Source organism: Aethalodelphis obliquidens, unplaced genomic scaffold, assembly GCF_003676395.1.
Source record: "Aethalodelphis obliquidens isolate GAN/ISIS:26980383/991018 unplaced genomic scaffold, ASM367639v1 scaffold70, whole genome shotgun sequence".
NCBI lineage: Eukaryota > Metazoa > Chordata > Mammalia > Artiodactyla > Delphinidae > Aethalodelphis > Aethalodelphis obliquidens.
In genome coordinates this window covers 1,511,760-1,535,988 of record NW_020838014.1, presented here as the reverse complement: position 1 = coordinate 1,535,988, position 24,229 = coordinate 1,511,760, and the positions used below count along the sequence as shown (strand labels likewise).

At 37.3% G+C, this 24,229-nt stretch overlaps 1 protein-coding gene across 4 annotated transcripts in view; it reads right to left on the bottom strand.

The window, feature by feature from the left end:
- Nucleotides 1-24,229, bottom strand: part of LRIG2 (leucine rich repeats and immunoglobulin like domains 2) — a 63,504-nt gene that overhangs the window by 17,090 nt on the left and 22,185 nt on the right. For all 4 annotated transcript variants that reach the window (XM_027090926.1, XM_027090925.1, XM_027090928.1 and 1 more), the window contains 11 exons: nucleotides 14,229-14,294; nucleotides 12,707-12,781; nucleotides 12,410-12,544; nucleotides 11,722-11,865; nucleotides 11,456-11,599; nucleotides 10,471-10,614; nucleotides 10,126-10,269; nucleotides 7,097-7,177; nucleotides 6,309-6,380; nucleotides 6,102-6,170; nucleotides 996-1,159 (listed from right to left, as the gene is read on the bottom strand). In XM_027090926.1, the coding sequence (XP_026946727.1) occupies nucleotides 996-1,159; nucleotides 6,102-6,170; nucleotides 6,309-6,380; nucleotides 7,097-7,177; nucleotides 10,126-10,269; nucleotides 10,471-10,614; nucleotides 11,456-11,599; nucleotides 11,722-11,865; nucleotides 12,410-12,544; nucleotides 12,707-12,781; nucleotides 14,229-14,294 (1,238 nt within the window). The remainder of the gene's footprint in view (nucleotides 1-995; nucleotides 1,160-6,101; nucleotides 6,171-6,308; nucleotides 6,381-7,096; nucleotides 7,178-10,125; nucleotides 10,270-10,470; nucleotides 10,615-11,455; nucleotides 11,600-11,721; nucleotides 11,866-12,409; nucleotides 12,545-12,706; nucleotides 12,782-14,228; nucleotides 14,295-24,229) is intronic.

The window sequence follows — 24,229 nt, the reverse complement described above, 5'->3', positions numbered from 1 at the left end:
GTGAAAATACATCTGGCAATATACAGGTATCTAAATGATCAGAGTTACTAGTGATATGCAACACAGATACACTAATCTAAAAGTTCCACTGTGTAAAGCTAAGAATTAGTTACTAAAGTAAATGTAAATGTAAAAGAAAAATTTACAAATTGAGAAAAAACAATATAGATGTATACTTCAAATTATAATTAAGTGCTAGAATCAAGACAACTTGTCTATGACAACTTGTCTCTGTCCCCCTTCCCCTCCAAAAAACTCCCAAACCCTGCTGCTTCTGTCTTAGGAAAATGCATCAAAAACAGAAACCAGGCTTCCCTGGTGGCGCAGTGGTTGAGAGTCCACCTGCCGATGCAGGGGACACGAGTTCGTGCCTCGGTCCGGGAAGATCCCACATGCCACGGAGCAGCTAGGCCTGTGAGCCATGGCTGCTGAGCCTGCGCGTCCGGAGCCTGTGCTCCACAACAAGAGAGGCCACAACAGTGAAGGGCCCGCGTACCACAAAAAAAAAAAAAAAAAAAGAAACCAAATGAAACTGGTACATTCATACATTGCTGGTGACAACATAAACTAGTGCTATCTGTTTGAAAACACCTGGTAGCACTTTTCAAGATCTACTAAATATAAAATCATGCTTTTGAATGAATTCATGAAAAAAAACTCACACTTTTTGATTCAGGAATCTTACTACTAGATATTTATTCTAAGGTTAATAATCTCCCTAAAAGGTAAAGGCCTACATTCATAAAGATGCTATAATACAGACAGTATTTTAAATGATCATTGAAGAACACACTGAGGAAAAAAACTGCTTATGATATATTAAGTTGAAGAACACAAAATTTAAGCTACAATTACAATATAAAAATGTTAGAGAAGAATCTAAAGAAATGGAAATAGATATGCTAGTAGGAAAGTATTCTATTTAAATTTTTTTTAATTCCGTTGTTAAGATAGTAAGTGCATAATATACAAAATATTAAAACAAAAATACAAACCACAGACAAAATCTTTCAGATCCACATTCAGGATGCTTTGCCCTGCTAGCCATTCAGGGTGTGCACAGCTTACATTCACAGAATGTTGAAAGTTATTATCAACCAGCCACTGAAGCAACCACTTCAAATGGCAGTCACAGAGCAAACTGCTTGTGTTCAGAATTCTGCAGAAACAAAAGGAAAAGAAGTGCCCTTTACTTTTCATTCCAAGTTTCTCCAGCATTAAAAGCTTACTACACAGGACGTCCCTGGTGGTGCAGTGGTTAAGAATCTGCCAGCCAATGCAGGGGACACGGTTCGAGCCCTGGTCCGGGAAGATCCCACATGCCACAGAGCAACTAAGCCCACGTGCCACAACGACTGAAGCCCACGCACCTAGAGCCTGTGCTCCACAACAAGAGAAGCCACTGCAATGAGAAGCCAGCGCACCACAACGAAGAGTAGGCCCCGCTCCCTGCAACTAGAGAAAGCCCACGCGCAGCAACAAAGACTCAACACAGCCAAAAATAAATAAATTAAGAGGAAAAAAAAAGCTTACTACACACCTAAGCATTTTTCTTGCCAAAAAAATGTTTAACCTGGATCTAACCATGAAAAAACAAATTTAGACTGTCAGCCTTGTTTCCTCAAATACGACAGTGTCATGAAAGACACTAATAAAAGGGGTAGGGGGAATAAGGGTAAGGGATTTATTTTAGATTAAAGGAGACTAAAGAGTCATTACAACCAAATGTAAAGCGTGATCCTTCATTAAGAAAATATATATACACAAAGAACATTTTTGGACATTAGGGAAATCTCAGTATGGACTGCATATTAGATAATATTATTTTATCAATGTTAATTTCATTGGGTGTGATAATAGTGCTGTGGTTATATAAGAAAATAACCCTGCATAGGAAATACATGCTGAGATATTTTAGGAGTGAAGTGTCATGATGTCTGTAGCTTACTTTCGACTGGTTAAGCAAAATAATAAGTGTATGTATATACGTATATGAGTGTGTGTGGAAAGAGGGAGAGAGACAGGAGAGAAAGGGAAGGAATGAAGGAGGGAGGGAGAGCAACAGGTAACAAATTTAGCAAAGAGTTAACAATTGATGAATCCAGGTAAATGGCATATGGATGTTCATTGTACTGTCCTTTAAACTTTTGACGTTTAAAATTTTTCCCAGAGAAATTTGGGGAAGAGCTTACTATATATATTGGGACATAGAGACATCTTTGTTGTGGAGAGGGTATAATTATTTTCAAATTATTTCATCAAGACTAAAAACATTTCAGCCCTGTGGCAATGTGTACTGCAACCTAAACTAAGAACCACTGAAAAATGGTTTGTGGTTATAATAGGCCTATAAAATATACGTGAAAAGTCAGTGTTTTATTTTAATGACCCTTAAATGTCTCATCCACTTGGAAGTAGGGAAAGCAAGTGATTTTGACAACATTATAACCTGCTTTGCGTGCATCACCAAAATCCTCAAGTAATTTTAAAGTTTGGTATAAAAATACCTAAGATCTGATTCCAAACAAGTTTCAAACAGTCTTTAAGGGTACCCCAAAAGCCATACTTTATCAAGGGCAATTTTAATTAAGCAGGCCAAAAGTTACCTTTTGCATTTCAGAATTCTTATGTTATATGCATTCATTCACCGAGAAATATTTGAGTCTACTATATGCCAGGCACTGTTCTAGGCTGTCGCACTACAGCTCTCACAAAGCTTATGTATTTAGAGCTAAGCAATAAACAAACAAATGCAAAGTATAGTGTCAGAAAGTTAAGTCCTGTCAAGAAAAACAAAGCTGGGCATAGACGTAGAGACAGCAGCTACCAGTTTAGATAAAGCAGTCAGGGAAAGATTCTTTGAAGAGATGGCATTTGGGCAAAGACCTGAAAGAATCGAGAGAGCAAATCACATGAAGATCTGAGGTAAGAGTGTCACAGACAGAGGAAACTATGCACAAAGACCTTGAGGCAGATACTTAGTGTGCTTAGTGTGAAAAGCAAGGAGACCACTGAAGCCAGAGCACAGAAAGTGAGGGGACAGTGACGGGAATGAGGTCAGAGAGATGGGCAAGAAGGACCAGGCCATGCAAGTGCTTTATAAACTAAGGAAAGAACCTGAGTTGTTTTTTTCCTATGTGTGCTGGGAAGACACCGGAAGGTTAAGAACAGAGGAATGATATGGTCTAACTTATGCTTTCTTAGATATAATATAAGTTACCTCGTGAGACATGGACTTACATCCTAATTCCACTACTTACCTTAGGCAAGATACTGAATGCCTCCAAAATCTCAGTTTCTATTCCTGGAAAGTGGGATTAAGAACACCTACCTCAAAAATTTTTTTAAATAAAGCATTTAGCATAGTGTCTGGCCACAGATACCACAAGATTCACATTAGTTCCCTTCACTTCTGTTTCTTTTGCATCTTTCCACCCTTCACATGCTAATGAACTCTGCTGTACCTAATGGAGTATATCCTGCATTCTCTCCGCAAGTATATGGATAGATATATACCAAATATCAACAGTGGTTGTCTTTTGAGTACTGGGGATTTGGGGTCTTTCTCTCCCTCTTGGTTTAACTATCTAATTTTCTACCATGATTACATAACTTTAATGCAGACAATTTTCAATTCATATTTGACTCTCCCACCTCCCCCCAATATTTATGCAAAGCACTGTGAACGATACCAAAAAGTATTAAGAGATGCTTTAATAAATGTTGATGTGAAATTCTGTATTATAAATACGACTTAAATTTAAAGTAACCAAAAGCAACTAAAACTTCCCAGTAAATAAGCTGCATTAGAGTTCCTGCATTAGCAGCTTGTTCAAACCGACTCAAAAAATCACCAAGTGACTCTCTGAAGAATGAAACTATGATATTTGCTTTCACCTATAAAAATTATATTTTAAACTGATTTCTCTTAACAAAAGTTAAAACTTTCTTGCTGGCCCTCAGATTATCACAACCAAAAAAAGGTAATACTGATATGCAGTAAGTTGTGCCTTTTCAAGTTAAAGTAAGCCTTAGGAGAAATAACTCAAAATATCTCAAGAGACCAAAAAAATAAATAAATAAATAAGCAAGCCACTTTAAAAATCTGGCAGACGACTTCCCTGGTGGCGCAGTGGTTAAGAATCCACCTGCCAATGCAGGGGACATAGGTTCGAGCCCTGGTCCGGGAAGATTCCACATGCCAAGGAGCAACTAAGCCTATGCGCCATGACTACTGAGCCTGCACTCTAGAGCCCGCGAGCCACAACTACTGAGCCCACGTGCCACAACTACTGAAGCCCGCGTGCCTAGAGCCCGTGCTCCACAACAAGAGAAGCCACCGCAATGAGAAGCCCGCGCGCCACAACAAAGAGTAGCCCCCGCTCAACGCAACTAGAGAAAACCTGTGTGCAGCAATGAAGACCCAATGCAGCCAAAAATAAGTAAATAAATTTATTTTTTAAAAAATCTGGCAGAAAATAACAAAAGATGATCTCCATAACATTTTAACTTTTGTTATTATCTTAGTTATTCCCCTTTTACTATATGCCAGGCTCTGTGTGGAGTATCTTCTCAAAACCCTCAAAAGCTTTCTAATGCACTTAGAGGGAAAAAAGTCCTAACTCCTCATGGCCTATTAGGCCCTACATGATCAGGCCTGTTTATGTCTCTGACCTCATCTCCTACCATTCTTTCCCTTGCTCTTGTCTTCCAGCCACATCAGTGTCTCTCCAGTTCTTCAAGCACAAAAAGCAAGCTCCTTCCTCAGGGCCTTTTCACTTGCTCTTCCCTGTGCCTGGAATGCCCTTCGCCCAGTATAAGATGGTTTGCCATTTCATCTCACTAAGGGCCTGGCTCAAAGGCTGTTATCTTCAGAAAAGCCTTCCCTCACTACTTCAAGATAGCAATCCCTGTACGCTGTACACCTTTGACCCAGCTTTTTCTTCAGAACATTTATTATCTGGTTTACTATTTATCTTCCTAACAGAATTTTGTAATATGCTATGAAGATAGAGACTTTGTCTTGTTCACTACTGTATTTTTAGCATTTAGAACACTACCTTACATAGCAGATGACAATAAACATTTCTTCCATAAACAAATTATCTCATTTTATCTTCACATAAGCCTGAGGGTGGTGCTCTTCCCATACTGAGAAGGGAAACTGAGTCCTAGGCTAAACACACAGTTGTAAAGAATGGGGCAAGAATCTAAACCGAGGCAATTTGAACTCACATACTTCCAGTGCAACTCAAACTATATGTGGAGAAGGACCAGTTTTTTAAATTCCCAATCTGTTATAGATCAATACTTTTATAAAATTCAACAGAAGTGTCACAGTAAGGTCAAATTGTTCTATAAGTTTCTAAAAAGCTTGCTCTGAATTTCTGTCCTTCTCTCGTCATGAATCAGCTCTGGTCCACAGACCTCCCTCTGAATAGCCTTCAGGCAAGGCAAGGTAAGTTGATATAGCCCGTTGATTCTTACCAGTGGCTCAATATCCGAATCACCAGAGTTTGAAATTAAGAGCAACGCCCAACTAACCAACCCACCCCTGGGAAATCCCCCCTGGGAAATAAGAACAGTTTTTTTAAATCATGAATGAAAAAACGTTAAAATGATATGTATTTTTCTATCATAACTATTCAACAGTTTTGGAACATTTTAGTAGTTTGAACAGATTAGAGACATCCTCTGTGACCATTATACTGAAAGTGCTAGATCACCTCCAAAAATTACATAATACCTTAATTGTAACTCATCCCAAGAGAACACATGTCTCCAACAGTCCAGAAGGGAAGAGGGGAATAAAAAAGGAACAGTAGGGTAAACATAAAGCATAAGCAGCGTTGCTAAGGTCTCTTTAACTATATGCATCAGCAACACAGGAAAAAAACAGAAGGTCTTGGAGCCACACACTCTGGACTTTTCAATGTTATTTTTAAATTACATCCAGTCACTAAAATAACTGAATGTTAACACTTTCTTTTTTCCTGCCTGAATTGTGTGCTTTGGGAAACATCTGGGTCACATTCATCACACTTTAAGCACAAGCGTGGATAATGATCTAATTAGTGACAAAAAAGACTTAAGTTACGTACAGTTCTTTCAAGCGAGTCTGGGAAAAAGCATTTTCTTGGATAGACATTATAGCATTGTTGTTCAAATCTCTGAAATGAAGAGAAATGAAACATTACCAGTCACCATTTCTACAATTAAGTTATATAAACACTTTAAATGGTCATGAAAACCTCTGCTAAGAGCAAACATTATTTATACACTGAGCAAAATGGCTGAAAAATACTTACAGATGCTCAAGGGATTCAAGACCAATGAATGCTTTCTTTGTAATTGACTTAATCTGATTTCCTTGTAAGATTCTGAAATACAAACAGACCTTTCTAATAAAGCTCTCCACTAAACAAAATTAAATTCATTAAAATAAACATTTACCTATAACGAGTGAAAATAAGCCTAACATGCATTCTTAAGAAAGTTGTGAACCTTCATTATTAACCAGTGTGAAGCACAGAATAAATGTGTCTATTAAGATGTCAGCGCTCAGTGAGGTATCTATAAACAACCATCCTGACCACAGATACACCTGTAGTCTTCATATAATAAACTGGATTACATTCCCAGTTTCTCCCTTCTCAGCAAAAGATCATCCAGTCAAAGAAACTCAGACAAGTGTGAAGTCTGGGAGACATTCTTATGGGAGAAGACCTAAAATCTTGCTTGAGAGAATCCTCTCTTGCTAAATTACCCATAAATCTCACATGATTAAACAGATCATGGTTCAATTCTGGTTTCAGTGCATTTCTTTTACTTAAATCAAAATTTTAGTTCCATAAATAACTTCTCTTTAAGTGACACTAAGAATGTTCTTTCAGAAAGTGCCCCACCACAAAAAAACAAAATGAAAAACAAACCGAAAAACAAAAACCTTAATAAACAATGAAGCTTCTTCCTTTAGTGGGTGAACCAGAAGGCTCAGACTTTCTAGCCACAGCAAATAGACACAATCCAATCACATTTACAATTGGTTCTTTAAAATATACCTTCATAGACATACATAAATATCATAAATACATACAATTTAGTGAGACTTGTGAGTCCAGCAAAGGCTTCACTAGCATCTTCTATGGCCCATGAAATTTCATTGTTTCTTAAGTTTCTACGAAAATGTCAGGGATAGACAGGTTATGTTAGTCAACATGACCATTACACCATCAGGCATCATCCAGACATAGCAATGCTAATTTTAATTTTGATCCTTACAGTAAAGGTTAGGTTATTTATGATAAACACTCAACTCTTCTTTTTAAAGAATACCTGAGATAAGCATGTAAGAACTAATTCTCGTAAGCTAAGAATTAAGCCGACCTTGATAAATAAATTAAGCAACCTGCTAAGAGTATTAATCTTCCTAGCTAATAGCCCGTAATTGTGTTAGCATATTAAAAATTATAGTCAGGGCCCTAAAAAGAGGAGGATTTCAAGATGCAGGGGGTATGGCTTACAAATCTTATTTCAGACTAATGGGATTTTGGGGTGATCCAAGCCTTCCCCTGAGCCCTTAAATCTAAAATGGCTGACAAAAAGTAATGTCAATACAGAGCTCAACAGCTCTTCAGAGCTTCACAGCTCAACAGCAATTAAACATGCCCCCCGGAAAGTAAGAATGATATACCCATGTGCTAGAGTGATCACTCTGTTTTCTTTAAAAGGAAAAGTATGGATCTTTTAAAATCCACTGTTCCATTCTCAGACGAAATGCAATTGCACCACACCATGTCATCATGGAAGAAATACCAGTTAAAGATATTTAATCACTTTTGCTTCCTTAAGTCATCTCATAATAAAGCACAAAGTTTTTTGCTTTATAAGACATATGTAGGGCTTCCCTGGTGGCGCAGTGGTTGAGAGTCCGCCTGTCGATGCAGGGGACATGGGTTCGTGCCCCGGTCTGGGAAGATCCCACATGCTGCGGAGCGGCTAGGCCCGTGAGCCATAGCCGCTGAGTCTGCGCGTCCAGAGCCTGTGCTCCGCAACGGGAGAGGCCACAACAGTGAGGGGCCCGCGTACCGCAAAAAAAAAAAAAAAAAAAGACGTGTAAAGTTATGTGAATAACAGTAAGGAGATAGGAGATCACTCTTCCCATTTAGCTATGTCTTTACCTGAAGTGAAAGCTAAGAAAGATCATTTTATTTTACTAAAGAATAAACACTGAAACAACTGATGGCTCAACTCTACAGGACTTTTCCCTCTCCTCTACAGAACAGCATAAATAGAACTCACTCACCAAAGGGAGTAAGAAGTATATCTACTCTGGCAAGAGCATTGATCTAAAGCCGGAATATCTCAGATCTGTTCCTAATTCTGACTTAACTATTTTTGTAGCATTAGATAATCATTTACGTCTGCAATTACTTTCCTAAACTTTAATGCTAAAAGTAATAATCAGTGGTGTACTAAAAGAACCTGTCTGCCATCGCGTGCACTGCCAAAAGACTACAGCTGCATCTAATATAAATTCCTGAGTTTGCACTGATCTAATTTAACCTCTGATAAGGTAGAAAAGAGAAAAATTTTTTAAAAAAAGGAAATCACTTTTACTTTTTCAAGGCCAAATCTAAAGGAGGACTACTTCATTAAGTTAAAAACAAAAGAAAAAACATCAAACACACACAGGTGCACACATAGACACCTTCACAAAATTATCATGCTTTCTTTGTCACTTATGGTTAGGTCCCAAAGTTGGAACCTGCCTCTTTTCTGAGACCATTTATCAACTAAACCTGATGACCAAAAAGTTCCCTATTCAGGAACCTTAAGAATCTACAAATTCTACTAATTACTCTTTTTCTCTTATTCTGCTCTATGTTTGAGATTACTATATTTCATTAAAATACCTCTTCATTCAATTATATTCCATGATCAGGGTAAAACATTCAACTTACAGAACAACAGAAGTTTAGAGTTGAAACTGCCTTTTGCAACCATCTAATCCTATATCCATCCTTCACTGGACATAAAAAAAACAAAAAACAAAAAAAAAAACCAGGAAAGGCTAAGTAATTTTGTCCATCTGACAGTAAAATGAAAAGCACATGAGGGACTTCCCTGCTGGCGCAGTGATTAAGCATCCACCTGCCAATGCAGGGGACATGGGTTCGAGCCCTGGTCCGGGAAGATCCCACATGCTGTGGAGCAACTAAGCCCATACGCCACGACTACTGAGCCTGCGCTCTAGAGCAAGCCCACGGCAACTACTGAGCCCAAGTGCCACAACTACTGAAGCCCACACGCCTAGAGCCCATGCTCCGCAACAAGAGAAGTCACCACAATGAGGAGCCCGTGCACCGCAACAAACAGTAGCTCCCGCTCACAGCAGCTAGAGAAAGCCTGCATGCAGCAACAAAGACCCAACAGAGCCAAAAATACATAAATAATAAATAAATAAATAAATTTATTTTTTTTTAAAAAGCACATGAGCTTTAGCATAAAAAAGACCTGGGAAAAGACCTGGGTTCTAATCCTGGCCCAAACATTTACAAGGTATATGACTTTAAACAAATCATTTAATCTCTCTGAACCTCAGTCCCCCAGTATGGAAAAGAGCAATAATATCCCAGTACTCTGAATGCACCTGGCACATATCAGATCATTAATAAATGTTAGTTTTATTTGTCCAAAGTCATGCAGCAAACTGGTAACAGTGAAGAGGTTTCCTGCCAGAGCTGTTCCCACTATATGTCCTGCATCCTTTTGAATGAGAAGTGGTAGATCTGGTACACTACTGGTAGTTCTAGGTCAGAGGAGTAAGAAAATGTGCATTCCTGACACTAGCAACTGTGTTTTATTCCACAGTAACTGGCACAATAAGAGATGCTTTGTTGTTTAGTTAACTCAGAATTAAAGTACAAACTGAAATGGCTAGAGATACATAAAATTTACATATAGGGATAGAGATAAGCAAGACTGTCTTGCCCCAAGGCATAGGAGAGAAGAACTGCAAAATATTAACATACATAATATGTACACTGATTAGCTGTTTTGCTTTAGTGCTTTAAAAAAATTAGTTAAAAAAAAAAAATCCCCAAAAAGGAGAGATATACTTACAGTGTCTGAAGATTGGAAAGAAACCTAAATACACCATCAGCAATGTGAGTGACTCTGTTGTCCCCTAAGTTCAATCTCTCCAGTAAGCTCAGACCCACAAAGGCAGATTCATCCAGGCGGGTCAACTGGTTATAGGACAAATCACTAAAAACAGGAAACATGGAAGGTAAAAAATTCACTCTCTTCTAGTTCAACTTTCATATTCTTATTCTACTTACATGATAAATTTAGGGCTTTCAAACTTCTAATAAAGAGGGATATTAGATCTCATTACTGGCCATGGGAATGACTTATTCAATCTGCTCTAGTCTCACAGCTTCCACTGAAATGCCATCTCACACTTACAGTTCAGACAGTCTTTGGCAGAACTCCCATGCATCAGGGCTGATTCTTTCAACAGCATTCTGGCTCACATAGAGCTGTTGTAACATTCGCAAGCCATACAACCACCCCTTGTTCACTTCTGTAAGGTTATTATGCTCCAGTTCTCTGCAGAATTAAAGAAAGGAGGGAATATGTTTCAAAACAAGGCATGCAGGACTTCCCTGGTGGCACAGTGGTTAAGAATCCGCCTGCCAATGCAGGGGACACGGGTTCGAGCCCTGGTCCAGGAAGATCCCACATGCTGCAGAGCAACTACGCCCGTGCACAACTACTGAGCCTGTGCTCTAGAGCCTGTGAGCCACAGCTACTGAAGACCACATGCCTAGAGCCCGTGCTCCGCAACAAGAGAAGCCACCGCAATGAGAAGCCTGCACACCACAACAAAGAGTAGCCCCCACTCACCACAACTAGAGAAAGCCCGCGTGCAGCAACAAAGACCTAACGCAGCCAAAAATAAACAAAATTAAATCTTTAAGAAAAAAAACAACAACGAGGCATGCAATGAGAAGATTCCAAAAATCTTCATTAAGTCTTGCACAGAGAGGCATATACCATTGCTCAACCCAAGTGAGCAGACAAATTCTATTCATAAATATGTACATGTTTCTTAAGATTTAGTGCAAGAAGCCTGTAAGACTCTCTAAAATATCATATCTATAAAATCAACTCACCAAGAGATAGAGTATACCTGTTCTGGATAAATCCTAATAATTTTCATCAGTCAAACATTAAGGGAATATAAACTTTTCAGATGAAATGTTTGGAAGAATGATGACAAAAATACCAGTTAGATAACAAAGCTTAAATCTTAATTTATTTCACATAAGAGAAGGGAGGAAGAGCTAAAATACTTTGTTATAATTAAAGCTACTATCCTAGCTGTTCGGCACTGAAAAGCCCCAGACTCCCTTCCTAACAATCTCCTATTCTAGTTCATAGTACTTACAATTCTTCCATGTTATCCAAGCCAAAAAAAGCTCCATCCTTGAGTTTGCTAATTCCATTCCGCTGCATTTTCAAAGATCTTAAGGAGTCTAGACCTTGGAATGTGAGACCTTCCACAACTTTAATCCTGTTTCTTTTAAGTTCCCTTTAACAGAAATAGTTTTACAGTCAAAAAATTGGTTTGCTGATTTGCCCTAATAATAATAAAAAGAAACAGACATATAAGAAAAAACAATCTTCTTATAATCCATCTATTTAGTTACTCACAAGAATTGGAGGTGAGGTAGCTTGAAGATCTTGGGTGGAATCATGCTAATTCTATTCCTGTTTAACTTTACCACTAATAAGGAACTTGACAAATTATTGAAGCAACCAGCCTCCAAGATGGTTATCCTATTATTGCTCAAATTCCTAAAATGAATAAGATAACAACAACAAAAATTCAGTGAAACTAAACATTCTACCACTGTAAAGCTGCCTCAAGTCTATGACTAAGCCCCAGCTCTACCACTTAGCAACCGTATGCAACTTTACAAATCATTTAACTGCTTTGTTTCTTCAAGTACAAAATAAGGATAATACCTACTTCATTTGGGTTGAAACAGTATATGTGAATGTGCTTTGTAAACTGTAAAACACTAGCACTCACGCTAATTATCACCACCATTACACAGGTTAAGCACTGTTTAACAAACTACTCCCATTTACCTTTTACATGACTGTTAGTAAAACATAATCCAGAATTAAATCTCAAAAATTACCCTGGATACTTAATATTTTCTGAAAATAGTGTACTCTTTAAGGGAAGAAAAAAAAACAAAAAAATCTAACCTAGGTTTGTTTCACATAAGCATATCAAAATCACAATAAATAAGACATATCTGGGAAGATAAATATCAATGAATAATAAACATGCACTTCAAATTAAATCTAGTTTAAACTCTATTTTACTTACAGGTATTTAAGCTGCATTCGAGGAAATGAAGATGTCTTGACTTCTGATATTATATTTGAGCTGAGATCTAAACTCTCGAGAGCAGGATAAAACTGGAACGCTTCTGCATTTATTTCTGGGATTACATTATGGACTCTATAAAACAAAGATTATATTAAAGCTATTGCCAGTGATCCACCCTAAACCACAAAAATGTTAAATAATTAGGATCAACAACAAGGGTACCTAAAACAAAAACAAAAAAAACTGTGTACTATGCATAATTTAAGTAAAAGACCTGAAATTTTATTTACTTACAATGAGAGAAGAGTAATATTAGTGGTTGGTTCTCCAAAATATGGAATTTCAGTTAGCTCATTATAATTCATTTTCCTGAGTAGGGGGAAAAATAGATATAAAAATTTAGTGAGGGAAATGCTACCTCGAGTTCTAGTTTCTGGCTAGTACATATTCTTTAGGATAAATGCCAAATCTGAAAAAAGCCTATGACCCAGAATGAGTTAGACTAAATATTTTCTACTGAGAAATTAGAGATTTTAATAAAAAAATGTTTTCATGGTATAGATCTATGATTTGATACCAATATTAGAAAGGTTAGGAAATATTTTGCACATTAAATATTTTTAATCCCAGCAAGGTTATTTGAATAGTTACTATTATGACTGCTAATTTAAGTCCTTCTTAAACAAAGAATAATTCATATCTCTCTATATATATTTATTTATAATAAATAAAATAAATTTATATATAAGTTAATTAAATAAATTTTTAAAATACACACGCACACACACATTTTTTTGTTACTCAAAGTTAGGGAAAGTTGCTTGAGACTACAGACCTAAAAGATTATCTCAATTGTTTTAGTAGCAAATCTAATGCAATCACATTTCACCAACCTGTTTTTCAATCACTGAACAACCTCAACAATCTAGAATACAGAAAAGAAGCCAGAAGTAAAAGGCCTCCAAGTAATCAACTGAAGTTACAAAGTCCATGTAATAAATAATAAGGCCATGCACTTCCCACTAAGCATTTTCCTTTCCTCAGGACCTACGCTTTCAGCTAATAAGCTTGTCAATTGTTCATTCAGTCCACAGCAGATTAGGGGCAGCCAATTTGAGGCAGGGAAGGAGAGAATGCAGAACAAATGAGAGCACAAAGTACCCCTTGTCAGAAAGAAATTCAAAAGAAAAATTCATCTGAGGATTCTGAGGGTGTTTAGTATAGAGGTAAACAGGCCTCAACAGTTGTGCCTCTGGGAATACCACAATGCAATAACTGATATTAATAATATTTTAGAAACTTCTCTCCAGAAACTACATAATAATACATCTCAGTACTAAAAGAAAAACTTCAATGAAGAGGAAAACTGAATTATATTAACTACCATATTCCAGGTGATACCAAAAATATTGTATTTCATATAAACCTACTTCAGACATGATGCTTCCACCTTAGACAAGTCAAAACATTAAAAAAAAAAAATTTACACAATACAGAGTTTCACTGGCTGAAACTCTGGCAAAAAATAAAATATATTCACTCTGAAGAGGGGAAATCTTATTTTAGGCCCCAAGGAAGTAGAACAGTATTTCTACGCAGTTTACAACTTGAAATCACCAATGCAATGGCATAATACCCAGAGAGTTTGTGATACTAACAAAGCCAAAGACAAGTTTAGGCTTTTAAACATGTTTTAATCTAAAGTTTTCTTTCCTTCAATTTTTTGACATTTTTGCATTAAACATCCTGAAATTCATAATTCATCAAATCACCTCAAAGAATTTAATGTAAGTTTAAATAAATAAAAATAACTTACACTTCTTGTAATGTTTGAGATTCCAAGCTTATGTTCCAGTTAGACAACCGATTATGACTCAAATCCCTAAATGGAGGATAAGAGATCATTCTTAGTTTAGCCCTAGAAAGCACACTTAAAGGAAAAAAAAAAAACAAAAATAGGAATCTAAATGCCCTATCAAATGTGAATTTAAGTAGTACAGATAAAAAGAAATGTTTATAATGTATGAATAAAAATTTATGTAGATTTCAAAATAGCTCTTTTACTTTCTCCTTTTTATAGGGTTTTTTGTTTTTGTTTTTACTAAGAAATACATTCACATGGTTCAATAATCAAAAAGTATAAAAGGATATACAGTAAAAAGTCTCCCACCCTTGTCTCCAGCCATCCAATTTCCCTCCCCAACAGCAACAAGTGAAAATATACCATTTCTTTTACAGCCTGTCAGATACTTTATGCATGTACCAGAAAAGTTTTACACAAATGGTAGAATAATTTACACATTATTTTGCCCCTTGGTTTTTTCACTTAACATATCTTGTAGATCATTCCACAGAGATATTATGGTTTCTTTATCCCTTCCAGTGATTATGTTACACTTTATTATAATGCAGTATGCTTCACATACTTTTGAAAGAAATATATACTTTTAAAGTAACATAATATAAAGTAATATATACTTTTAAAGTAATATATACTTTACATAATATATAATACATATTACACTTTAGCTGTAGATAAACTTGAAGATGGATTAGATTTCACAAGTCAAGACAGTGAGCTTATGTATTAGAATTGGGGTTGACCACATCCTTGATAGAGATGTAGTCTTCCTTAAAAGCAAAAAAAGCAATCTAGCTTCAGGGAAGGGAAATTCATCTCACTCCAAGTTACGTTAATGATGATGGTGGTGGTGGCGGCAGGAGCTAACATTTATTAAGTGCCAGGCACTCTTCTATGCACTTTATACATATAAATCTGCCTAAGTCCACACAACAACTTTATGAGGCAAATACCAGAAACAGACAGAGATTAATAATTTGTCAAGCCAAGGTCACACAGCTAATAAGTGAGGAAGTGAAAAATTTGAAATTCCATCTCACTTCTAATGAGTAGTTTATTAGATACAGCACAGATTTCACTCAAATTAGTCATGAGTCTAAATATTTAAATAGGCTTAAAAATTCACCTTGCTGCTTTCTGGCATCTTTTCAAGACTGAGGTGGAATCTAGCCCACACAAGCTGTCTGCCCAAGAGATGTATTACACATTACAATATGGCTAGCAATAGGGATACACTAGAGAAACATTACAGATCACTTTATCTCACTGTACCACCACGGGCAGTTGACAGATGCATGCAGTTTTGAACGCTGTCTCTATCACAGCACAATTTGTTCTCAGCTAGTTTCATGTCTGTCCATCTGTAAAACCTAGCCACTTTCATTTAAGAGCTTAATTTACACCATAATATAACTAAGGCTAGATCAAACTGCCACTTTTTCACACAGTTCTAAAACCTTTATTCTAAGATATATGGCACCAGGTATCAGCTCAAGGACACTCATGAATGGAGGGGTGTGTTGGGAAATGTTAAGAGAGAAAAACATGAATTCACTCCACATAAAAATCTTATATGCAGACACTGTCATCCAATTCACACTTGCTACCGAACAACAAACACAGAATTTCACACGAGTGAAAAGATGTTTATTTACTGTGGTGTTTCAACTTAAGGAGAAATGCGACTTCTCTAATTTAAGTTAGATACTCCATATTCTACTGCAAGGTGGCTGGTCTGGCAAACAGAGAGCTAATATCATCTGTATAGTAGGCTACCACAGCATCATTTACTTCTACATCTCATGCTTTCTGGAATTTTCCTTTTACAGATTAAGGGCTTTCATTTTAATCAGTGCCTCTAATGCCTTTCCAAACCCTAACCTCCTTGGCAGTATAACTTTTGATTGTACTATCCCCTATATTTCTCTCATGGATGTCAATGATGACCAGACAATCAGTTTTAAAGAAAACCATTATTAAAGAAATCAAAAGCAATCAGATTAAACTTAACTTATACATAGTATAAACCACTATATATTCAGGATCAGTGAAAACTGTCCACTGTCTCTACTGGGTGAAAGAATAATTTTCTCTGTGTGTTTGAAAAACCTCTAACGCTTTTTGATGGAATCCAAAAGATACCTGAAATAATTTGGAGCCTCTCTACAGACTAATGCTGTCTTAAGAATATACGCTTCAGGGCTTCCCTGGTGGCGCAGTGGTTAAGAATCCGCCTGCCAATGCAGGGGACACGGGTTCCAGCCCTGCTCCGGGAAAATCCCACATGCCACGGAGCAACTAAGTCCGTGCACCACAAGTACTAAGCCTGCGCTCTAGAGCCTGCTAACCGCAACTACTGAGCCCACGTGACACAACTACTGAAGCCCGCACACCTAGAGCCCATGCTCCACAACAAGAGAAGCCACTGCAATGAGAAGCCTGTGCACTGCCACAGAGTAGCCCCTGTTTGCCACAACTAGAGAAAGTCTGGGCGCAGCAACGAAGACTCAATGCAGCCAAAAATAAATAAAATAAATAAATAATTTTTTTAAAAAAAAGAATATATGCCTCGGGCTTCCCTGGTGGTTCTGTGGTTAAGAATACGCCTGCCGATGCAGGGGACACGGGTTCATGCCCCAGTCCGGGAGGATCCCACATGCCACGGAGCGGCTGGGCCCGTGAGCCATGGCCGCTGAGCCTGCGCGTCCGGAGCCTGTGCTCCGCAACAGGAGAGGCCACAACGGTGAGAGGCCCGCGTACAGCAAAAAATAAATAAATAAATAAATAAATAAATAAAAAAGAATACGCCTGCCAATGCAGGGGACACGGGTTTGAGCCCTGGTCTAGGAGGATCCCACATGCCGCGGAGCAGCTAAGCCCGCCTGCCACAACTGCTGAGCCTGTGCTCTAGAGCCCGTGAGCCACAACTACTAAGCCCACGTGCCACAACTTCTGAAGCCCACACGCCTGGATCCCATGCTCCACAACAAGAGAAGCCACCGCAATAAGAAGCCTGCACATGGTAATGAAGAGTAGCCCCCGGTTGCCGCAACTAGAGAAAGCCCACGCGCAGCAACACAGACCCAACGCAGCCAAAAATTAATTAATTAATTTCAGAAAAAAAAAGAATATATGCCTCACAGGTCGGAACCACATATAATGAGACTCTCTGGACTTTTCTGCAACAAATCCACGTTGAACAGATTAAAAAACACTAACAATGAGCTGAAATACACTCCCAAAGTGGTACTATCATAGAAAGCAACTAGTATAAATCATATAGCTGTTTTCTCAAAATACCAGATGTGTAACTAGAATTATATGGATTGATCTGATCACCAGGTATTCATGCAATAAGCATTTATTGAACCATGTGCCAGACACTGTGCTAAGTGCTAAGGTTACAACCACTGTCAACTTTAGTAACCTTTTTGTCTTTTTTTTTTTTTTTTTTCCCCGGTACGCGGGCCTCTCACTGCTGTGGCCTCTCCCATTGCGGAGCACAGGCTCTGGACGTGCAGGCTCAGCAGCCATGGCTCACGGGCCCAGCCACTCCGCGGCACGTGCTATCTTCCCGGACCGGGGCACGAACCCGCATCCCTGCATCGGCAGGCGGACTCTCAACCACTGTGCCACCAGGGAAGCCCCTTTTTGTCTTTTTTGAAAGCAACATTTGTAGTACTCTGTGGAGTCACTTCAAAATGGTAAACATAAATTCAACATCAACTCAACTACTATCCTTCACTGAAAAATGTGTAAATTAACTTTCTTTTCTATCTAGATTTCACTCTGGCATTTAATATGACATGGGTATACGAAGGTACACAGACACACTCCTGCTCTCCATAAGAAATTTCCGATTTATTTTTTTAAAGTAGTCCAAAAAGGCTGAAAAAGATAAATTTGAAGCCTTCAAATATCAGATGTAAAACTTTTATATTAAGAATTTGAATAATTTTCAAAATGAAAGTCTCTATTCTTGCCAGTGGCCAGTCATTAATTTCATTTAGTTCACATAAACTAATGCTAGTTTATCTGTTTTTGTTTTCTAAGTTCAAGTCCTGAAATGGAGAATGTCTTTCAAAGATCTTCCCCTTGAAATATCCTTAAAATGCACTTAATAGTTGAAGTAATCTAATGCTTGACAAACACAACCTAAAGAGTCTAGCTTTTTAACAGTCAATAATCTTTATTTTTTAACAAGACTAATATCTGAATATTTATGGATACGATGTCTGGAGAGTAAAGGTCTCTCAGCGAAGGCCTTACTTAGTAGCTCAGTGTTATACTCAGTTCCCACTCATGCTAATCTACAGGGATGTAGCTGTAATAAAAGATGAATTATTAAAGTTCTTGATACCATGTGGAGCCAGAGGTGCCATTAATGTAGCCATTTTGTACCATCAGGGTGTAAATAATTTATAGGATATGCAGAGCAATCACAACAGTTTGAGGAGAATCAAGTTCTGCAAGCTAATTGCAAAGAAGTTCTGTAGCAATGGAGATGTTGAAGTTTTCTTCTGCCCAGTCATATATGTACACTTTTGAGTCATCATCCATCTTATTTGTTTTTGAATATCTGCTGTTTTGAGATAGCTTTTGGTATAAAGCTGTTAGTGATAAAGGAAAAGTAAACCTAAAAGCAGACAGAATTTTGAGTTGTTTTGGGATCCCTGTCTTTAGTATACTCCAAGAGTACTTAAGATAATCAGCCTGTTAAATCACAGTACTAGGACATCCCTGGTGGCACAGTGGTTAAGAATCCGCCTGCTGGAGACACTTTTTTTTCCTCCCTCCTTCCCTCCTCTCGTCCCTTCCCTTCCCCTCTCCTCCCCTCTCTCCTCTTTCCCCACTAAAAAGAATCCGCCTGCCAATGCAAGGTACATGGGTTCGAGCCCTGGTCTGGGAAGATCCTACCTGATGCAGAGCAACTAAGCCCATGCGCCACAACTACTGAGCCCTCGCGCCTAGAGCCCGTGCTCCGCAACAAGAGAAGCCACCGCAATGAGAAGCCCGCTCACTGCAACGAAGAGTAGCCCCCGCTCACCGCAACTAGAGAAAGCCCGTGCACGGCAATGAAGAACCAGCGTAGCCAAAAACAAATATATAATAAATAAATAAATCACAGTACTATAATGAGCGAAATGATAATCCTGAGTATATTTTTTAAAGTAAATTACACTGGATACACTCTAATTAGCAAAACAGGGATTTCCATTCACAAAAGGGCAAATTATGCTGGAAAATACATAAAACATTGTCATACCCAAACTACTGGATATATAATATGTTAGTATCTTTTAACTTTTTGCAAAGGGCCCCTTTATCAGAAATTTTGTTATCGTTGAAGTTCACAGTTCAGCCTATTCTCAAAAGCTTGTATTACAGCATGAAGCATAATGCTATTCCAAATTAAGGTTTCATCCTTCAATTGCATTACTTATTTACACTGTACAACACTTTTTGTATGAATCCAAAAAGTTGGATGTGGTAGGAAAATGGGAGCACTAATTTTCAAGAATAAGAGGCATATCTTATTTTCTTCCATCATCTTTCCCTGGGTTCTGAATGACTGAAAACATTGCTTCATTGTGGGGACTACAACAACAAAACAAGAAATATGAATTCTACAGCTACCTTTAAGAATAGAGTTTTTGCACACCCAGTTCTGGTACCTGGGGCAAGTCATTTAACCTCTCTAAACTTCAGTCTCATCTACCATTAAATGAGGATACTAGTACCTACCTCAATGGATTGCTCAGATGATTAAAAGCATATAAATAAAATGCTTAGACTACAGGTCAGTGTGTAAATAGTAGATTATATAATACTAGATTTGAAATAGAATGATGGTCCAGCACTCTCACCTTTTCTAAGTATTTACCTTTTGTACACACAGGCATAATCCACTTCCCAAGGTAAAATCTTAATTAATTAATTGGAACTACTCCCCTAAATTAGCTTATTAAAGTAATAAATTAAATATTGTTTCTGAATTCCAATTTCATGAGAAAGATGCCAATAACAAGGCAGCCCACCAAAGATTTGGTCAAATTATTGAGGTATAAACCTATATCACAAGATATGATGTTTTAGAATAACCTAAGAATTCTATCCTACAGAGAGTCATATAATTATTAAGAGATATCTACCAGGAAGTTACTGTAATAGCAAAATCATAAAATAAAAAGAAATCTAAATGTTCAATAAAATGGGATCAGTTAAATAACTTATGGAAGTTCCACATAATGGAAATCTCTGCAGCCAGTAAAAAGAATAGCATAAGGAATATGGTCAATAATATTGTAATAACTTTGTACGGAGACAGATGGTTATCATGACACCAGACTAATCATGGTGATCACTTCATAATGCATGCAAATTTTAAAAAATGCATGCAAATGTGAAATCACTATGTAGCACACCTGAAACTAACATAATATTGTAAATCAATTATATTTCAATTAAAAAATAAAAGAATAACAGATATTTATACATAGTGCATAGTACAGCTTTGTGGTGGGGAGGTGTTTCTAAAGAAAAGGGAAAAGATGTGTAAAACTCTGTGGAAGTACACCCAAGAAACAGTTAACAGTGAATTTTCCTTAGGTGGAACAAGGAACTTGTTACTTTTCCATTTTATATGCTTTTGTACTGTTTTAATAGTTTATCATGGGAAAGTATTATTTAAAAATAAACTCACACATAAAATCTATCTTTAGCCCAGAATGTGACTAGGAAACAAGATTTTAATTGTTACTTTTCTAAGAGACTAGAATTGTTCTTACAGAATGTTTTCAGAATAATGCTCTAAACTGACCCAATCAGATTAATTATGACACTAGACAAAGGAAAAAATAATAATTAGATGTATTTTGCATTCCTAATCAGTAGTATACCTCAGAAAGATAGTGGAACACACATACTAGATTTAGTTTTTGGACTGATCTATGAAACAGTAAATTGCATTTTTCGAAGCCAGTGTCTGGCCTTCAAATATCAAGCCAATGAACAGCTGAATTTTTAGCAAGCAGTACAAAACCACAGCATATTAATCCCATGTTTTTAATGTTTTTTCCATTTAGAATAAAAAATAATTCAGCAATAGCAGAACAAAGGCTGTTGCTTATACATGAAAATATACAGAAAGCTAAGATACTTTCCATCATCATTAGTGAGCATTTTCTGACTATGAACTGGGTTCACATCTTCTTATCAGACTATTTTATATTTGGATAGACTATATTTTATTATAATTATTAAGTTATTATATTTTGGGGAGTGAATAGATATTAAATTTAATATAAACTGTCATCACTTACGTTATTGGCAGAGAAGGAAGGTCTAATCAAAGCCAAGCATTAGTTGGGTTTCTCATTATTATCTCTTAACACCCATATAGTTTAACCTGGCACCAAGTCTAATATTTCCTCAAATAAGCATAATTATGCTCAGAGTTGGCTATGCTTTTCCTGCTGCAACCTGCCAAGATTTTGATTATATAACTAAGATGTCATAGTGGTTTTGAAATGGATATACAAAAAATAAAAATATATAAGAAAGGGCTTCCCTGGTGGCGCAGTGGTTGAGAGTCCGCCTGCTGATGCAGGGGACAGGGGTTCGTGCCCCGGTCCGGGAAGATCCCACATGCTGCAGAGCGGCTGGGCCCGTGAGCCATGGCCCTGAGCCTGCGCATCCGGAGCCTGCGCTCCGCAACAGGAGAGGCCACAAACGTGAGAGGCCCGTGTAGCGCCAAAAAAAAAAATATATATATATATATATATATATATATATATATATAATAGAAAGCCAAAGTTAAGAAGTGTTTAGCTACAAATTTATTTACACCACACTTCATTAATGTTGCACTGTTTATGGTTTAACCTTAAAACTACTCATCACTACTAGTTATTCTGACAGTTATTCCGGCATTTAAGTTTATTACAAACAACACAGTTACAGTCTCCTTTTTGGGGAAAAGTTGGGGAAGGGCAAGAGAAGGAAAGGTAAAGAATACACACTTTAAAAAAAACAGGTTTACAGCATGGTAAAGAAAGCTTACATTAAATATTCTGTTCCTCTGGTTTTTGTCCCAAACATGAAATTAATAATTTGGATGGAATCTACTTACTTAAATTGCTTTTATTTTTTTAATATTTATTTATTTATTTAGACTGCACCGGGTCTCAGTTGCAGCACACAGGATCTTTGTTGCAGCATGCGGGATCTAGCTCCCCAACCAGGGTTCGAACATGGGCCCCCTGCATTGGGAGTGCCAAGTCTTATCCACTGGGCCACCAGGGAAGTCCCTAAATTGCTTTTATTTTTTATTTGCATCAGCTGAATATCTTAACATTTCTGATGACTGGAGTAACACAGAATAAACAAGTTGAGTCATTTAGTTTGGCATAGAAAAGAAAACATCATACAAATGCATTCAGATTTTTTTAAAAACATTTTTGCTAAGCTCCTTAATATGATTTGTTTTCTCTACTGCTTAAATGCTAGTTTTCCATTATGATTAAAGGGCCTTTAAAAAAGAAAGTATATCATATAAAATGTCATGGTCCTAAGATGAGGGAAATATATTTTCTAGCATCAGGAAGCCTAATGATTATCTTAATGTACAAGTAATTAAGTAATTCTTTGATTATCCATATGCTTACTATATATGTTGTATATAAGGAAATGCAAATATTTTTAATATAACAAAACACAATTAGGACAATAATCTCTATAAAAATAAAAGTGTCCTCCAAAGCATAAAGGACTTTTAAAGAATTAAGTAAAGCACAGATCTCCTCAATTAACATTCAGTAAGCAACAACTGTTTATGGTTCAGTAGTTCTTCACCACTGCTGCACATCAGCATTACCAGGGAAGATTCTAACACACTGATGCTGGGGTCTCATCCAGACCAATCAAAGCAGAATCACTGGGGTGTGAGACCTAAGCACTGGTATTTTGCTAAGGCTCTCCAAGTGATAGTCTAACATGCAGCCCGTGCTGAGAACCCTTGCGCTTCTCCAGAAATCTAATACCCCAAAACCTGATGGTCAGACATGCTCTGTTAAGATTCTTTCAATTCTTTTCCTTTTCTCGCCTTACAATGAAACTGTCCTCAAATATTTGACATCTACCATATGCCAGGCACTGCACTAAGTAGTATGGAACAAAACAGACATTTGGGGAGTTTATATAATCCCTCCTGGAGTTTACAGGATCACCTTAAACTAAAGTCTCACTGACACCAAAATGCCACTAAATTATATCTACTATCAGGATGAAATTCCTGTAAATCCCTATTTGTACCACAGGAGGGTGGGATAGAAGGGGTAGAAGAAGGAATGGGTGCTTTTATTTCTATTTAATTCTCTTCTGTATTGCTTGATTTCTTTTAATGAGAATATATGCTCTTTTATAATTTATGTGTATTCCCTAAAATAAGATTTTAAAAATGAAGTCTTAGGTAAACGCAGCAAGACATACTAGTACACTGTTAGATAGCTCCTTGGCTACATAGCTCACTGGGAAGGAGAGTCAGGATTTGGGTTTAGGTATGGGAGTCTATAGCAAGGTGAAATGACCCTAGGTTTCTTTACCACTTTCCAGTAGTAGCCTTGTTTGGCTCTCTTCATCTCTTAATTATTGTTCCCTTGCCCAGAAAGATCTTGTCAAAAAGGGCGAAGGTCAATGTTGTAAAACTCCTTAGGGATATACTGAGCACACTACTCTCCTCTTTCCAAGTGGTTCTAACATCTAAAATTGAGTGCCATTCAGGGCAAGGGAACCAGTGAAGACAAAGTTAACATTAAGAGAATCAAACAAATTGTACAAAGAAAAGCAATTAAAACAATATGATTTTTCCCCTAGCAAATTAGCAAAGAATAATTTAGATGATGATAATCAATGCTAGGGAAAGTATGATAAGACAGGCACTCTCAGTGTCAAAGGAG